General features: G+C 39.3%; 1 protein-coding gene across 5 annotated transcripts in view; it reads right to left on the bottom strand.

Moving 5' to 3' along the window:
- pde8a (phosphodiesterase 8A) overlaps positions 1-19,097 on the bottom strand; it is a 45,830-nt gene that overhangs the window by 19,293 nt on the left and 7,440 nt on the right. For 4 of the 5 annotated variants that reach the window (XM_068323876.1, XM_068323960.1, XM_068324044.1 and 1 more), the window contains one exon: positions 2,916-2,972. In XM_068323876.1, the coding sequence (XP_068179977.1) occupies positions 2,916-2,972 (57 nt within the window). Of the gene's footprint in view, positions 1-1,600; positions 1,856-2,915; positions 2,973-19,097 lie in introns of those variants that run through there. The other variant, XM_068324115.1, reaches the window with a different exon arrangement.

Here is a 19,097-nt window from a genome sequence, read left to right as displayed (position 1 = left end):
TCATGGTCCCAACATTAGTTTGTCTCAACATTCTCTGCTATCAAAGGATGAAGGTAGATTTCACCAGAAAGGCAGCTACTCCAGCTAATATTGTTCGCTAAAGCTTCAACATAATTGCTAATTGTTCTCACTTAGTCTCAAGCTTTCACACTCCAGCTCACCATCTGAAAGACTCATCTTACTTGTGAAATACTCTTTCAGTCATGTCACAATCATCACCCAGTAATTCAATCAAATAAATGTGTGAAACATTATGGAAGTGAGTCCTGGCTTTAATTCAGCAGAGCATCAAAGATAAAGTATAAAGTCTGAGCATGAAGTCAGAATTGTGAAATGAATAACATTCTGGCACAATTTGCAAAATACAGCTGACCATGTTTATCTTTTGCTAAGTTATGGTGCAAATGGTAAACATGGAGTGAAATGCAAACCAACTCCTGACTGAGGAGCTGTGCATGGATGTAATAGTTGAAATATCTCATTTGAAAGCAGACACATTGTTATTAAAGCTCCATCTCTTCTAGTGACATTGATTGTGACCCTTAGTTGAGGTAGCTGCAGCTTTGCACTGGTGCGACAGTCTGACTATAGTTTGCTCTGCCTATTGCCCGCATTTCATCTGTCTCATGTTTGCACATCACGGATTGATGGCTGCATTATGCAATGACAAAACTGTGCCAAATAAAAGAGCCCCTGCATGCAATAGCTCTTCTTCTGCATGGGGCTTGTACAAAGTCATATAGTCAAAGGTTAAAATAAGTGTTTCAGCAGCTGGATGTGCACACGCCATGGAGTTTGCAGTGACAGTGAAGTAGCGCACAGCAATTTTGCAATGAAAATAAGCAAAGAATGACCTACAGGACATGTTGACAGACATTTAAAACATTTGAATTCTAGTGTTAATGTTAATAACTGCAAATGAAATTAAAGTTTTATGAAGGCTAACTGGATTTGTCACAGACAACCAATAGGTTGATCACTGGTCTGGTCAGAGAGTTACAGTAAAATGTAGTTTTCGTGCCTCGATATATCAACAGTGCTGAGTTGTCAAATAATCATTGCTGCATTCATGCTGATTTGTCGTCCTAATCAGTCTGCAGCGTGGGCTCGACTGTGACCTCAAGTCTCCATCGGACAGGCCCCACTTGATCAGACTCAGCTAGAACTCGAGTGCGTCACAGATTTTATTGTCCGCAGCCATGATCTATGACTCAATTAGCGGAGGTGGCCTTGACTGGCCGCGGCCCCTCCCAGCGGCACTGCCAAGGCTGCGGCAGCCGGCGCTGCTCCTACCGTCAAACCAGCGATTGGGAGAGCATGCTCTCCCTCTGCCAGCGTACTTTCTTGTAACCCCCTTACTTGCGTAAATACTGGACCAAGCAATTTAGGCCCGCCTCCAAGAGCAGCGCTGCACTAAGAGTAGATTCATGAGTCACTCTCTCAAACAGACGTCATCTCCAGCTTAGCAAGGAGCAATGAATGTAAAGAAGGGAAAGTTTGTTCTGCAGCTCAAAATTTGCATGACACCTGTAAAATGGAGTAAGGGAGAGAAACAAAAAGAATTTTGAGAACACTAGAGTTGGTGTAGACAATGACTTACTGATAGGCACCAAACTGTAGCTTCAAGCTGAAGAAGAAAGCCCTTGATGCATGAGAGGGCTGCTGCTAATGCGAACCATATCCACATATGAGCATTTTCCCTACAGGCGGCAATAAGTGTCCGGGTCATAAATACATCACCGCTGAGTCCTAAAGCTATGTTCGGTACGCCCAGGGAATTAGATCAGAATTCCACATTGGGATGTTGGTAGAAAAGTCAACATTCCCGCGGAGGAGGAGGAATGGGGAAATACGGAGCGAGATAAGGTCTTTTCACATGCCTGTTCTCAGGCTAGACAGATACGCCTTTCTCAGTAATAGCACACCCAAAAAAACTCTCCCCTAATACATTCAAGAAAAGATGTTTGAAAGTGAGGATACTCCAAAAAAACAGAGAGAGGAGCAGAGAGACACAGACAGCAGAGCAGGGGAAAATGGCTTGAAGGGGCTAGCGAGAGTTTTTGGCAGAGTCTGATCGCTCTAGTCTAGAAAACATCATTGTTGAGAACAGAGAGGCCCGGCCAGATCCTGTGAGCCTGGAGAAAAGAGGAGGAGTGGAGAGGAGAAGGGCATGACAGGATCAGCTGTGAGTGACAAAAACAGGAAGGGGATATCTCTGCACCTCGTTTTCCTACCGCGGTCATAGTGGAGCGCATCAGACATTAAAGTCGTCTAACATCTTTCTTCGTCTCTCGCTTCCTCCGTATCGCAACTTTTATGCTAAGATTAGCAGTTACTCTGGTTTTAACTGAACTCTTTTTTTATTTTTTACTAGATGCAGAAGAGCTGCAACTAAAAAGATTTTTTTCTATTGAGTTTTTGCTGAACAGACCATTGAACATTAGACTATGTCCTGTTTTTGTGTAAATACTGTTCCATGGTTCCTCTGTGCATTTCTTCCATAAAGTGTCTTGTTCATTATTGTATGTTCCTCGCAATGTTTGGCCTTGCTCCTATGACAACCCAAGGCTGCAGTGCACACAATACACCCATTAACATATTTTCTCCTTCTTCTTCATCTTTGAACATTTGCATGGGGACATTTTTTTAAATGTAATCTCTTGAAAGGCATGGTACCTTTGAGAAATTAGAGATTAGTTAAATGTAAACAAACATTGGCGACAATATGAGGTACTAATGCTTTGAAAAAATGCTACCAAATATTGACAGTCACACCAAGTTTAGCTTCTGAGCTCAGCTAAAAGCTTCTGAATGATACAGATATTAACATTTCCCTGGAGTACGTCTGTTGTTCATTAATGCACTCAAGCACATGAGCACAAACCATTTAGATGTTAGGAATTGGTTTACGATACCTGAAGTGGGTCTTTGATTAACTTCATTGGTCCAAATTGCACCTCTGTTAATGTGGTCTGAAAGATAACAAGAAGAATACATGGATTACAATAAAACCATTTCTTAATGTGATATTCGACTTCATTTACTACAAATCTGTGTTAGCTTATGTGTTGTTTCCTTAATTGTAGAAGGTGACCAAACATTTAGATGACCATAAATAGAAAATCTTCATTACATTAGATAAAAGCATACAGCTGAGGGTTCTAGGATTTTTAACTTTTAATTTTTTTAATTTTCAATTTTTTAATTAAATTAAAATGAAATTATATTAATTAAATAAAAAATTTAAATTTAAAAAAAATTAAAAGCATACAGCTGAGCACTCTAGGATTTTCCACTTTTAGATACTTCACTATATTTTGTGCATTATATATAATACTACCATTTACATTGCATTTTTATTGAAAAGCAGCTTTGCTTACAATGATCATCTTAGAAAACATTGCATTAACTAAATCCATGTGAAATAAAACAGTTGAAATTATTCATTCATTCATTTTTTTATCCACTTCTTCTGCTTTTCACGGGTCAGGGGAGCTGCTAGAGCCTATCCCAGCTGAATGAATGTTTTAGGAGATGGGAAAGAGCCGGAGAACCCAGACAGACACAAGCAGACAAATACAAACTCCGTACAGAACGGACTCCATCCCAGAACCTTGTAGCTGTGAGAAGACAGTGCTACCCGCTGTGGCACCGTGCCGCACCGAGTTGAAATGAGTTCCTTGTCAACTAACAACAAAGGTAAAGTGTTCTTACATAGCTATACCAAAATATGAAGAAGAAATGCAGTATTTGTCCACATGGGGAAATTATCTAACCCCATGTGGACATGGGGTTAGATAACATTATCTCACAGCAAATCAGTATATCAGATGAATTTTATATTTCTATATAAGACATAGTGAAAGATGAAAAACATTGTCTTATTATTGTTATCAATTAAAATCCCATGATATTGAAATACTTTTTTTATGTCAATCATTAATACTTAGTTTACGCATTTAGTACATTTGATACTTTAATGAATTACTTTTACTTTTAATCAATTAAAAGGAACTGAATCTGTCACAGATCACTGAATTTGGATCCTGATTATTGGCACCAATTCAATATAGATTGGGGGCTTTTGCATCGTTCACATGAATGCCTCTATAATCATAATCATATAATAGAGTCTCTCAATATACTCAATGTACTACCTCACTTTTCACAATTTAGAAATTCATCCATCCATCTTAAACTGATTATCCGGTGCCGGGTCGCGGGGGCAACAGTCTCAGAAGGGATGCCCATACTTCCTTTTCCCCAAACACCTCCTGCAACTCCTCCGGGGGGACCACAAGGCGTTCCCAGGCCAACCAAAAGCCATAGTGCCTCCAGCCTGTCCTAGGTCTTCCCCGAGGTCTCCCTCGTGTTAAATTTATAACAATTTCACTCTATTTTTGGACTTTCACCATGCCGGAATTTTGAATTGAGTTTAAATCTTTTGTATTTTTACACTGTATTATTATGACTTTCACTAGTATGACACCACAGACTGAAGCAGCCACAGCCGAGGCTGGTAATCTGCCCCCCTGATGTCAAATTTAACTATACGGTCGAGTTGTGAAAAAAGAAAGACTAGCTTGGTATTTTCTGTTTGCAAATTATTTAGCTCCCTTCCTGCTAAATGGAACCAAGCTCAGGGGTTAGTAACCATATCAACGAGACCCCTTGCGGACTATCATCCCTCTAGAATTCCTCCTCTCCCGTAAACAATCTGCACATGTGAGGAGGAATACTGGGTGGAATTTCAGAGCATGCCGGGTCGTAGTAAATCACTTCTTGCTAAATTGTGAGCTTTTTTTTTTTTTTTTTGAGGGGGGAGGGAGAACTGATCGGCTGCAGTCAAATTGACGTCATCTTGACACTAGGCCGTCTGTTGTAGTCCTATGGCATGAACAGGACGGCTATAAGCTGATGCTCTGATCATCTGATGTTTCACAGGCACGAGGACCCGGTCGCATGATGAGCTCATGTGCACCACAGAGACAATATGCATGTGTGTGTACAGAGTCCAACATGGAAAAGACACACACTCATGCTTTTCCAACCGGGTTTGACTTTTCCAACCGGGCTGTTTTGCTCTTGTCAGATGTGATTCAAATTACAGTATTTTCCACACTATAAGGCGCACTTGGATTATAAAACGCACCCTTTAATGAATGACACGCTAAAAAAATAAAATAAAAATCTATTTATAAGGCGCATCAGATTATAAGGCGCATCTGACTATAAGACGCACCTTCAATGAATGGCATATTCTCAAAACATTTTTTCATATATAAGGCGCACTGGATTATAAAACCCACTGGATTATAAAGCGCACCAGATTATGAGGCGCACTGTCGGTTTTTGAGAAAATTAAGGGCTCATATGTGCGCCTTATAGTGCGGAAAATAGTGAACCAGACCAAAGTATCGGCACAAAAATGTAGTTCTCAGCTTTATTTATTTTGAATTATTTTAGTTAAAACAAAACATTCTCTCTACTGCAGGGTAAATGTCACAGATAGTGTCTAAACTAAAATACAGCACACATAGAAATCCTGTTTCTATTGTGACTCTGTTGTTGAGGTCAGGGTTTCTGCTATATGGATTTGGCATCAGAAGGTTTAACAAGAGTGGAGCGCTATATCCAGAGAGAATTCCCTCTCTAACTGACACTGACACAACCAATGCAACTGCAAAGCTGAGGTTGTGTAACTTGAATAGCCGGCATGAGACACACACACACACACACACACACACACACACACACACACACACACACACTGCAATGAATCACTCAGTCAAGCATTTGCATCCAGCAAACATCATGCTGGCAGTCACCCAGAGACAAACAAAGCAGTGGAAGTGAGTGAGCATGTTGGCCGGGCCAGCGGGAGTACGGTGAGAACGTCGACGTCACCCACGTCCCTCCTCCCTCCCTCCCTCCCTCCCTCGGGTTATATGCTCTGTGTTGCAACAGTCACCCTGGGAAACTTGTTAATCAGATGACAAGTTTGTTAGGTAGCAAAGCACACTGCAGACACGGCTGTGCTGCAGAACAGAGGACTGAATCTACCGTGGTGCATTCTGGTCCTTGGAGTTTTTGCTTTAAGTCAAACTAGTGATGAAACAGAGTTACTGTTTACTTTGATTGGAATACTACAACATCATGACTTTATGATGTAATGTTATAATTTTTGTTCTGTCTATTTATCGCTATTTATTTATTGCTACAACATTTTTGTGTCGTTTTGTGTACATTTGTTTACTTGTTATGCTTGTATTTTATTATTATTCTGTTAGGAACATGTCAAACTTTGGGTAGTGGGCGTGAAGCCCTCGGCCAATAACAGCAGGCATGGTGTGGTGACTGCAGGTGGTATTCTGGGCAACTCCAGTTGGGGGGAGGGGTACCTGAGCTGAAGAGGAGGGGCCAACTGTGAATGTTTATTTTTATAAACTAAAACCAAAAACTTAGACTGATTCTTTTAATTGTAGTTTCCAGAAAGAAAAAAAAACTTTTTCAAACTCCTGGGACAAAAATAACCTCTCCGTGCAGAATTTAAATACACTTAATTTATAGTTTGAAGATCACCCAGCTGAAACTATTGCAACAATCTCACATTAAATCCCACCTTCAAAAAGGTTATAATCTTCAGTTATTGTGCTGAATTGTCCTTTCATGTGGATATGAAATATATAGCACTTAAAAGTGCCTTCAATATTAAGTCAAACCATTTTTATGGTTGTGTAAATAATTTGTATTATGTTACAAATTTATCATAGTACAACATAAAACACCAGCAAAAACACAAAAACAAAACAGAAATGAACATTAAAATATAAATTATTGGAGGAATGCATCGGCCTGGAATAATTTTACGTGTATATGTATGTGCATTTTGTGATTAAAGAATGAATTTTAATATTTTACTACGCAAAAATATACAGTACTGAATTTAGAATTACAATGAATTTAATGCACAGTAAAACTGGACTTGAATTTGGGGGTTATCATTTTCGTTTTTATTTTTCGTGATAGGAGACTGCAATATTAATAAAGGAACATACAGTTAATGTAGGGTACAGCAAACACGTGAGTCAGACGAATGTATTAGAAATACACAGTGCCTGGAGCAGAGAAGGCCATGAAAGAGCAGTCAAAAGCAAACAAATCCATCATCACGAACACAGGGTTATTCATTCACATTAATAAATCAGAACAGTCTCAATAAGCATTCAAAGTCAGCAGATTGCAGGATTCCCTGTCCTTTGCTGGCATTTCTGTAGAACATCACAAACAAGGAGTCTGGGAAGTCTCGGCTGCTGTTCCAGTGGCAGAATCCAGCAAAAACTACCCCCCAAGAGCAAATATCAAGCCTTGGGTCTCTTACAAAACTCAGAGTATCTAATGATACCGACTCCATTATAACAGTGCTCTATTTGCCCAGATTTTAAATATGCATATCAACATGTAAGGACTAAACCTCAGTCAACCGACTAAAGAGAGTAGGTAAATGTGTTCGGACAGAAAATCACAGTGCATCCATCTTTACGGATATAGTAGTATAGTAGTTTTTATGGATATAGTAGTGATATACAGTAGCACATACCACTTTATTACACAAATAAATGGCAAACCCTGTCACTTATCATACCCATGATCTGGAATATCCAGTTATCTAATTAGAACAAAAGTTAGATTACATAACCAGAAAACTGTGGGGCTCAGAGAGAGCACTTAAATATTGCGAACTGTGTGATCACATTTGAAGAAATGACCTCATCTGAAATTTAACTCGACCGTCATAACTTTCAGGCCATACAGATCTGGTGGACTGTAGATAATAAAGTAAGGCACAATTACTTCCTGTATGGTGGTTAGTTTATGCATAAAGTGTGGTGAGGCTACTGTGTTTTGTTTAAGAGATGAGCTCCAGACAAGATGAGCCACCTCAAAATAACCACTAATACAGTAATGGGTAATTTAAGTTTAAGCTTGGGTGGTGCTAGTGTTATAGGTGCTAGAAAAAAAATCTAAAGATTTATTAAAGTTGACCCAGTAGTGTAGTGTCTGTGTGAGGTGACTGTTTGCAGGCCGACAGCTGCAGACAGTCTTAAATCGTGATACTAGACCCTTCCTCCTCATCCGGGCCACTTGGAATTCTCCAGAACGGTAAGGTGTCTCCAGTCATCTCAGGTTTTTGGCTCTTGTTTCTCTCATTCAAGTTACCCAACATATTTACATAGCAGAGTTGCCTCTGATCCTATATCCTGCTCACAGAGTATCAGGCCCTATAGATCTCCTTCTGCTCCACCTCTTCTCCTCCTTCAGCCCAACAGCCTTTCTGTCTCACACTTGTAGATGCACACACACATGCACACACACACACACAGACACAGACACAGATACACACACACACACACAACACACACACACACACACACACACACACACACACACACACACACACACACACACACACACACACACACACACACACACACACACACACACTTAACACTGGGAGAGAGGCTTTCCACTAAAGTGAAAAACAGGAAATTGGATGACATTGTTCGGTGGGCCGACGTCAGCAGTGGGAGATAGAAAGAGTAAACAGCTTCCTCCAGCCCAGAGCTGGAGGCAGGATGCAGGGAATCTTGGGATGCTTGCCCCTGCTTGTATTTCTTCGGAAAACGTGCACGGCACCCACTTCACTATCGATCTCCAGATCCCTTTACTCCACAAATGCTCTCTGCCAAAATGCTTTCCACTTCTTCTTCATCTCCCGAATGATTATTTGTGTCTGATTAAAACTTCTCCATGAGTTTAAGTCGAGTTTTATATGCAGAACCATAACACTACAGTAGCATTCAGCAGGATCAGCATTTTTCCATAAAAGTAGTGAAAAGAGTTGGCCTCACTATGAATGGTGTGCTGTCTTGCTCGTGTCCCTGTCTTAAAAGTGTGAATCAAATGGAGATGAATCAATGTTCTTCATTAGGTCTGATTAAGGAGATGTGTCCCAGCCACAGGTGTGGACGCACACTTTGTACCAGACAGACAGTCAGACCCACTAACTCTCACAGACACTGAGCTAAGTGACGGACTAAATGCCACCGAGAGAGACACCTCAGCCTCACCCCACGCTGAGACACTCTGATAGTAGCGCTCACTGCCCATGCTGTGTGTGTGGCTTCAAAGGGAATAATTCACTTTCATGTGTGGCCACTCGTATGCACTGACCATAGATCTGCTCTGAAGCCATCATTCACAATGGAGTTTATCCCTCAAGTTGCTGGCCAGCTTACTTTCTGGATTAATTTATATCACAAATAAAAAATTACATAAAGTTTTAGAAAGCCTGCTCAAGGCTGGACTGCTGCACCTTTACTGCACCTCACTATTCTGAATAGAATAAAAAGATGGTTCTGCCCATATTCAAAAAGCACACACACACACACACACACACACACACACACACACACACACACACACACACACACACACACACACACACACACACACACACACACACACACACACACACACACAACACACACACATGCTGCAATCTCTTAAATAATACAGGACAGCACTGACAATATTTCAAATTATTATGTTATTATTATATTATATGTTAAAACACAATTTTTAGCTGATTTTCTGTCAAAGTGACCAGTCACCTTATAATTTCCATCAAATAAATCAATTAAATGAATGGGAAAAATATGAACCTCAACACCTCATTCACTGTTTTAAACAAATACATCCGATCATCAATGTACTGGGAAGTCACTGGGCCGCACAGAAAGACACATTCAAAATACGTTTACATCTACTGGGAAATTACCAGCTTATCTGTACTGCATGTTTTTGGTGGTGGAAAGAAGACAGAGAACATGCAGGAACCCACAAAGACACAGGGAGAACTCCACACAGAAAGACCTCAGGTGGATTTGAACCCAGAACCACCACACTACGCCACCCTGCCTCCACACAAATCATAAGTGATTACAAAAGAAAAAGTGACTAATGTTGTAAACACCTTCCGCAATACAAACTTGAAAAAAACGTGTTGCGATAAGCCTGCGCTAATCAGATGTTCCATTATTTCTTTTTCTTCACACCTCCTTTTGGTTTTGGGCCAAGTGCAAAGCAAATGATGATACAGTGACAAAGAGACAAGAATATGTAAGATTTCAGAGCTGAATGTGTTGACTTTTTTTAAAATGATGCCTTAGCAGGAATTTTATATTACTACTTGCTCATTTGTTGTTTGTTTAGATTTGTTGTGTGCTAGAGCAGATGTCAGACAGAGATTGTATTACATTACTTTTCATGTCTGCTACTCATGATTTACTGTTTTATGATAAACAAACTATTTACCATCCGACCACTTCCTTTTTTATTTTATTTTTATAAAAAGCAGATGAGGTTGATGATGCGTTCTCCTGAGCTACAATCTAATTTTTATTCACGAAATGAACATGCTTCCTTCACTCTCAGTAATATTTAACACATGGCAAACAAAAATAAATTCTCATGTTAAACACGTAGCACACGGATATAAATTCTCATGTTATCGACAAATGCCTGTGTAAAGCTTCACATTACTGTTTACATGTATTCTTTTTTACTTTATGGCCTACTTTCCAGTGCAGGACTGTGATTAACAACTACTGACACCATGAATAAATGTATTTCTTACTACTCATTGATGAATGATTTTTAATTTCATAATAATACTAATAAAGTAATAATACTAATAAAGATCATGTTTTGTCATGAAAGAGTCAAAACATAAAATCAATTTGTAAGGTGAGAGGAAACAGTGACTGTTTCTATGTGACTGAAACATTCAAAGCTGTTAGCTTGTCAACAAACTCATTAACTTCTTTAAGTCCTAACATGAGCTAAACTAAGTTTGAAAATATATCTTTTTCATAATTTTGTTTTATTGAAATGTTATGTTTGCAGATATTTTACTGTGTGCTAAAGATTATGAAAGTTTTCAAGCGATCAGCAATTTAAATCAGATGGAAGCATCTGCAAATAAGACTCATAATGTCATCAAATACAAATACATAATATCATAAACCTGCATGTATAGTATTTAGGCCTTCAAATGTATAAGTTCAATCTACAGATTGTTAGGTTTCCAAAACAATGCTACATGAGTAGTTTACTCACCGTTTTCACGTACCTCTCTGCAAAGCAAACTTTAGAGGGATTCTATTTCTGCCAAGCCTACACAAACGCTTCTCCCAGGCTGTGACTTCATATCATATCACAAGTCTGACACCTGTTACACCATGTAAAACCCAAACAGGGCCATCACGCAACGTGCCGTGACATCAAACCTTGTACACACCTCCCAACAGAAACGAGCGAGGACTGCAATTCGACGTGTGTCCTACTTCATCCCTCAAAATGTTCACTCTGCATTTCCACGACGCCTCTGAGACGCACCAGTGGATCATAACCTCTGACATGATTGTGAGGATTATCTACATGGTGTCAGTTTCATCGCTGCACAATTAGAGTTCTTTAAATATCGCTCTCATATGACACATATGTTACTGAAACTCTGTTCTTATATATTAAAAACAGATGTGGAAAAAAAAAGCAGTTCTGGGAGTTAAAAAATTATACACTAATAAATATAAAAGAGGAATTACCATAAAAGTGTCTAGTAGGTTATGATCAGTCATGTTATAAAATGGGGGCAGGATTGCGCCTCCATTGAGGGTCCTGATGGCTTGGGGGGAAGATCAGTGATGATGGGAAGGATTGAAGGGGTCAGCTTTTGTGATGGATGGATGCTTTATGGACACACTGGGCACAGTTTGTGTTGGGGAGAGGCACAAATAATTCTTTTGCAGTTTGCAGTACAGAAGACAAAAACCACCTGGCCGTGATCCATTTTGCCAGAGTGATTTTGGCTTCATGAGTGTTATCTGATGAAGCCAGCAGCTGCTCATTTTAGCTCTGGTATGCTAAGTAAAAGTAAGTTTAAGTTCAAGGTTTCGTTACTTTGCTGGTGACACAACTGCTAATTGAGATGAACACACTGTGAAGTAAAATAAGAAATCTGAAAAGTAGTTCAATACAACGAAAAGAAAAGCCTAATCCAAGAACACACCCAAAGATTCTGAAAAAACAAAACACATACACACACAAAAAAAAGAAGAGAGAAGCTACTGATATGCTGATATATGGATTTCTAATCAGTTGCACCAAAAAAGGTCCTCACAAACACTCATCTTTGTTTTCAGAACTGAGCTTCCAGAGTACGCCCTGACCTTTATTCTGTCTGCAGTGACATCTCTCCTACCTCACCAGATAGTGCGGAAATTCAAGCATACGGGAATGCGCATACACACACTGAGAAGGAAGATACCGAGTTACTCACAGGAGACTGAACTTGTCCTGGAATTCAGTCCCAAATGCCCCTGAATGACGTCTGCGGTTTAAAAATACAGAGTTTGCAGAAAAGGGATAGGTTACTTCATCTTTGGTGAAGGTCTCACACATTGCACAAAAAAAAGATGAGATTTAAGCTACTGCTCTGATGTAATCTGTCATTTTCCACAGCATTCATTCAGCCTCCACAGTATTGTGTGCAAAGAAAATGCATTTTTAGATGTGTACGTGTGTGTGACTTCAGAGCGCATGCTGCCTGGGCCTGTGTGTATACCATGTGCCCATAGCGGGAAGAGCGTGTATCAGGTCTGTGCGTCACTGTGCCAAGGAGAGTAACTGAGGCCTGGCAGTGGAGCCGTTCCTGACGACAGGCCGAGTGACAAGGGTTAGATACTGTGCTCAGAGCCCTCAAACACTGGCCTACAGGGACATGAGAAGAAAATTAAATGATATAGGTGTGCTCATTAAGAATGGAAAGAAATACACAAGGCTATTTGCTACATCACTGCAAACAGAAGCTTGGATGTTTTCAATTCAAAGTATGAGATCTCTCTTATTGAGATTACATCCTTGATTTTTACACATCTCCTGTGGTCATGTTTCTCTAAAGCAGGGGTCACCAAATGGCGGACCGCGTGATGGTTCTGTCCGGACTCGTGACCACTCCATGATAAATTCACAATTAGATTTTCTTGGCGCATTTTTACTGACGGTTGCGGCTAAAGACGGTGGGCGCTGCTCCTCCAGTTCATACGGTAATAGCTCCACTCAGTTCAGCCAATCCGATCGTTTGTGTGCCTGATCTGTCAGCATACCAGGAAGTGAGACAGCTCGCTACCGCTGTGAGTTTACCGCTACAGGAGCACAGAAGAACGGAGACAGCATAGCTCCAAACGAAGGGAGGTTAATGAGGAAAACCGCTGGTTAACAATGAGTGGACGGAATTTATGTTTATTTCTCCACCAGGAAGTTCAAAACCATTTTACCTCATATGGTCTGAACACGTAACACTAATTAATTAATTAATAACGTGAAGCGCCACTATGAAACAAAGCACAGAGCTTTTGCGCAGAATTATCCCCTGAAGTCCGAGCTGAGGGCAAAATGATCGAGAAAAATACAAACGAATGTTCACTAAAGGCATGGTGGAGTTTGGGGCAACATAAACATCTTTTAGTGATGGGACAGTTGTGAATAAATCCCTAAAAGCTGTTGTTGAGACATCGTTTGAGGGAAAATAGAAAGATTAGATGTGTGGAAAAACTCCCAATGTCAGCTTCAACAGCAACCAGAAAATCAGAAATATTAACATCTTGATGCAGCTAGTCAGAGAGCACCATGCATATCTGTGGCCATGGATGACTTGTAGTTTTTGTGTGTGTGTGTGTCAGGTTCCTTCACAAAGATAAGGGGCTCTTTGCTGAGTGTAACACTACTATGAAACACACACAAAGGGAGAGGACATACATGCAGCAATAAAAGAGATGCTGACAAAGTCCACTGGTTTCTTTCACCACAGATGACAGAGACCACCACAAGGTGACCACCACACAAACTGGACTTGGGTTCGGACCTTTTACGAAGAGGAAATTTTTATAACCGGACCTCCGTGACTTTTAATTGAATACCCCTACTCTAAAGTCTTCATGTTGTCATACTGTATATATGAATATTGTAGCTGAATTTTGTTAAAACTGTGTGAACTTGACCAATCTCATTACTGGAGTTTGAGGATCTTCAGTCATATGAGCGTCTGACGACAACACAAGATCTCCTGGGCCTGGTGATGAAATTCTACGGTCTATGCAGCGTGCCACTTTAATCTGATCAAAATGAAAACAACAACAGGCCAAGATATCCTCACATTCAAAAACACTTGCTTCAGCCCGTCCTCAGGCATTGGGAAAGGAAGCCCAAGCCAAAGCGGCCTATCTTTATCTTTTTTTTTCCTTTTTCCTTCTCAGGAAGCTTCAGTAGGTGTCTGAACAGATGTTCAGGTGTCGTACGGTGAAGAAGAGGCCCAAGTTCAGGGTATCCGGGGTGTTGGTAGTGTTCTTTTTTGTGCCTTACTGAGAGGTTTAAGCTTCAACTTAAACTTTTGTATATAGTTATGTTAGAAGCCTATCACAAACTTTTTTGAGTTCAAAATCAAATTGATAAGCATGTTTGTGGTTTTTATGTGTAATAAAATACAATTTGTTCCATTTTCGAATATGACTGTGTGTCTATTTTGGCCCAAAAAACTCCTTTGAGGAGTGACATAAGTGACACAAACTGTATATAATTATATTACAAGCCTATGGCAACCTTTTTGGAGCTCAAAATCAATTTGATGAGCATGTTTTTGGTTTTTATGTGCAATAAAATCATTTTTTTTCCATTTCTGAATTTGACTGTGTGTGTCTATTTTGGCCCAATATGTCAGTAAGTTATAGGGAAATAATAACTGTCTCTTCATATAACTGAAGTTGTGATGAAGATAAACATACCAAGCATGGGTATGTTAAATCATTTTTAATGTGGTAATGGAGACAAATATCAAGTGTACCAAAAAAATGGCCAAAATAGGTCAGAGGTGTAAGGGTTAAAAATGAGTGAAATTGAAAAGAAAAGGATGACAGTTGGCTTCATGTGGGCAAATTTTGCGTTCCACCCGATGACAGAAAATCGTATACAAGTATTTTCGCAGACACGCCTCATGAAGAGTAAACCAAGCCTCGTGTGTAGAAATCAATGGATTGCCCCAACTGACAAATCTACTTGTAGATTATCTCCTCCTCGATCTGCCACCAGTGTGAGTACATTAATTAAACACAGGGGAGAGACCCAGGAGAAGCTTTCTCCAGCGTTCACAACCTTCAAGGTATTTCTGTCCTTATCCAGATTACCTTGAAAATCCCCATAAATCCTAAGCCATCCAGGGCTCTGGGGCAACCCCTTACTGAAGCCTCCTGCTCCTCCTTTACCCCCAGCAACCTTGCTTACTACACCCCAACCTCATATATATATATATATATATATATATATATATATATATATATACACACACACACACACACACACACACACACACACACACACACACACACACACACACACACACACACACACACACACACACACACACACACACACACACACACACACACACACATATATACTTCATATCTTCCAAATCTACAACCTGATTCCTATAAATTTAGGATGTTGTTTGAATGTGGGTTTTTTTTAAATACAATCATTCACAAACAAATTATTTTTTATAGTTTTCCAAAGTGTTCCCTAGGCCATACAGTAATATCACCCTCTACATCACATGTGTCAAACTCAAGGACCAGGGGCCAAACGTGGCCCTCCACATCATTTTATGTGGCCCAGGAGGGCATAAAAGGTCAGAGGATCTAAAAATAAATGGGTCAAAAGTGTGCTTTGAGCAAAAACTACATTTCCCATTTAAGCCCATTTAAACTCTGACAAAACATTATGAACAAAGTTAATATCCTAACTTGTGCTTGATGTTATTTTTCTTTATTCATTGATCCTTGATTGATGAAGTTCTGTGGGTTTAATAACCTGACAACTTAACAGAATTAATGTTAAAACAGAGAAACAAGTAAACATAGTTTTTCAGTTTAACAGCCATGTTTGTAACTTGAATAAGTAACTCAGAGTTATTTAGCATTAAGGAGTAGTTACATTTATGTTACATAGCATTGAGTTACATTTAGCTACATTTAGTAATTATATCTGGGACTTTGAGGACAGCCGTTGTACATTATAAAACAATAATACTTTTGTAAAACGATGATCAAACTACTTTAATAATGACACTATTTGTAATTATAGATCCTAGTTTTTTCTTCACTGAATACCATCGCTGTCATCAGCGCGGAGAACCACAAAGGCCCTGCTGACCATGCATTTGTCATCACTCTACTTTCCCTTCTTAGCTCATTCCAGGTAAGGTCAGAAGGCCAACAAAGCAAAAGGACAAGCTAAAGGAGCTTGAGAGGAGTTAGTGGGTTACTGACTGGTTCAGTAGCACCACAGTCATCTGTAGTTGTAAAGCGAAAACTTCCATTGCGGGCAGCCACTCCTCATTCCAATCAAATACAATACATGACAGCAAGTAGAGTACAAACAGCAAGCTGCACAAGAACAATGTTTTGATTACTAAGAGTCATACCCAACTTTCCAATCTTGCCTGTGCAACCAGTCCTGTGGCCTAAAGAGAGGATTAGCATTAGCAACAGACCAAGCTCTGAGACTCAACTCTCTGAATTTAAATATTGTATTTCAGGTGAAATTTCCATGGCTTGAAATTTTGAGTGGGTAATTTTAAACCAAGTGTAACCAGACTAATAGCATTTAAAATCTGCAATACTGCACATTTATATATTGGTGCCTACAAGTCAGCATGAAGTTTTCAGCCTGCCAAAGATTAGGGAATCCATTGCTTGTCTGCACAACCTCGTTCTTCTGCCATACTAATCTTGGTATTTATATAGTGGGTTTTTTCGAAGCACAACAAGCGAGATTCTGTGGTTTTGTGAACGCAGCATTCCAATCAGCTGCTCCTCCTTGGATCAACTTCACCAGAAGCGTCCTCCTGGAAGTATGCTCACAATCTGGTACTTGATCATGACTGATATAGACTCCCCCCACTCACACCCTGAGTGTGTCCGATGGGAGACGCATCATTGCCCAACAGTTGATATAAAATATCCCTTAGCAAATAAAACAATGCAAGCAGTGGGCAGAGTCTGTTTGTCTCATCTTTAAAAGCTCATTTATTTCTTAATCATAATTATTCCATAGATTCTGTATAAACGTCTCTCATGAAGAAGAGGAGCATGAAAAGGCAGTCTGTGAGGACTGCCTTTACCCCGGAAACACGTTTCCATTTTCCTGGAGCTGTCATATGACAACAATGTGATAACAACATGAAAGCACTCAATATGGATTCAATAAAAAACAAAACAAAATGGGTTCATATTGTTTAAGAACTCATATTGACTAATCAACAGAGTATTTACCCTGGAGAACAGAAAATATTGAGAACATAATGCTTCTCCTTCACGAACAAAATATTTACGTTGTATATCATATAAAATAATATTTCATACAGTGAGCAGCAGTTATTCTGGTTACACTGCACACAGTTAAAGCAGATGACGTGAAAGGAATGCTATCAGACAGGTGCAGCAGGTAGAATCGATGACACAGATGGTTTCGGTGCCATGTTTTAACTAACGATTTCACACTATTAGAATATTCAGACAGTATTCAAGCATGCTGTTAAAACTGTTCTGCTATGGTCTCCAAATTGGCATTAGTTTGTTAGATTAGCTTGATCTCCACATTTACTGTAGCGTCATCCTCAACTGATGCACTTGTGACTTCATCAAAGTTACTACACTCTTAAAAGAAGGCAACAAAAACTACTTTTATAATTATTTTTGTCCAGTGAGAGAATTATATAGTTAGAAATAATTGGTTATGAGCAAAACATCTAACACCTTCAACGCAAAATTACAAATTTGAGGTCATTTTTCCACCAAGTTACACAATACTTTTTGATTATTATTTTGAATAATCCTGCTGAAAAACAAACAAGGTGATTGTTTTTTTGTTTTTGTTTTTAATGTATAGCACATACTGAACTTGGTAAAAGAGTCAAAATTATTGACTTTATAGTTCATTACATTATAATTGGTTTTATGTCTAACAATGTCTAAGATCTTTGTGAGGTGTCTCTCAAATATTAAAGGCCAAAATCTTCCGATGATGCAGTGCTGACTAAAGAGAGCAATGCGGACAGCCTCACTTCCTGTTTCTGCAACTTGGCTAAATTCATTTTGCGTGTCACGGCTCAATGACTGTTAATATAAAACAGCTTTGTTGCAAGTATTTCAGCAGTTTTATTTTTAACAAGTTGTAGCAGTAGCAGCAAAAAACATGTTTATCAAAATTCTTAAAACTGATTCAAACAGTCGAATAACCAGAATAAACTACTTCTTATTTAGTTAAAGGCCAAAATGTCAGCTGTGCTTTGGACAATTGTTGTCCTGACCCCAAAATGTCCTTGCAACCAAACACCTCATACTACATAACAATGTGCACCATCTGCGCTCTGCCCCATAAAATTGAAAGGGATATATCAACCGAGGATACTGTATATCTTTAGAGCAAAAGCCAGGACACACTCATGGTTTCCGTTACACAAGGAAGGAGACGTGTAGTGAATTCAGGAGGTCAATGACTATCTTGCATGTTTATTACCTCCAATTAGATGCAAGGAGTCAATTAAGTCATAAATATATCTCAAACTATTTCAGTTCAGCTACTGAATTGCGCAATAAAGTGCATACGGTTTCTAAGACTGTTTACTTTTTTTACTTTTTTGGTGTATTATAATCTTGCCCACTGAATCTGTATTGTACATTGTCATTCATGCTGAAAGTGTGAAAACTATGTTAAACTTCAGGCTCAGCTATGATAGTGTGTTCTATACATGATATGCAAAAACATTCAAAAATATAAAATTAAGAGGGGTGTGTGATGATGGCATTGCTCTCATGTCTGATGGTGCCTTTAGAAAAAAGTGAGCTGGTGTGTTTTTGTGTTTTTTAAAGGTTAAAATGGAAGGGAAGCAAATAAATCAGTGAAATTCCAGACAATGG

Source organism: Antennarius striatus, chromosome 1 (genome assembly GCF_040054535.1).
Source record: "Antennarius striatus isolate MH-2024 chromosome 1, ASM4005453v1, whole genome shotgun sequence".
NCBI lineage: Eukaryota > Metazoa > Chordata > Actinopteri > Lophiiformes > Antennariidae > Antennarius > Antennarius striatus.
Note: the sequence above shows the minus strand (reverse complement) of the source record. Positions and strands in the feature narration are given on the sequence as shown.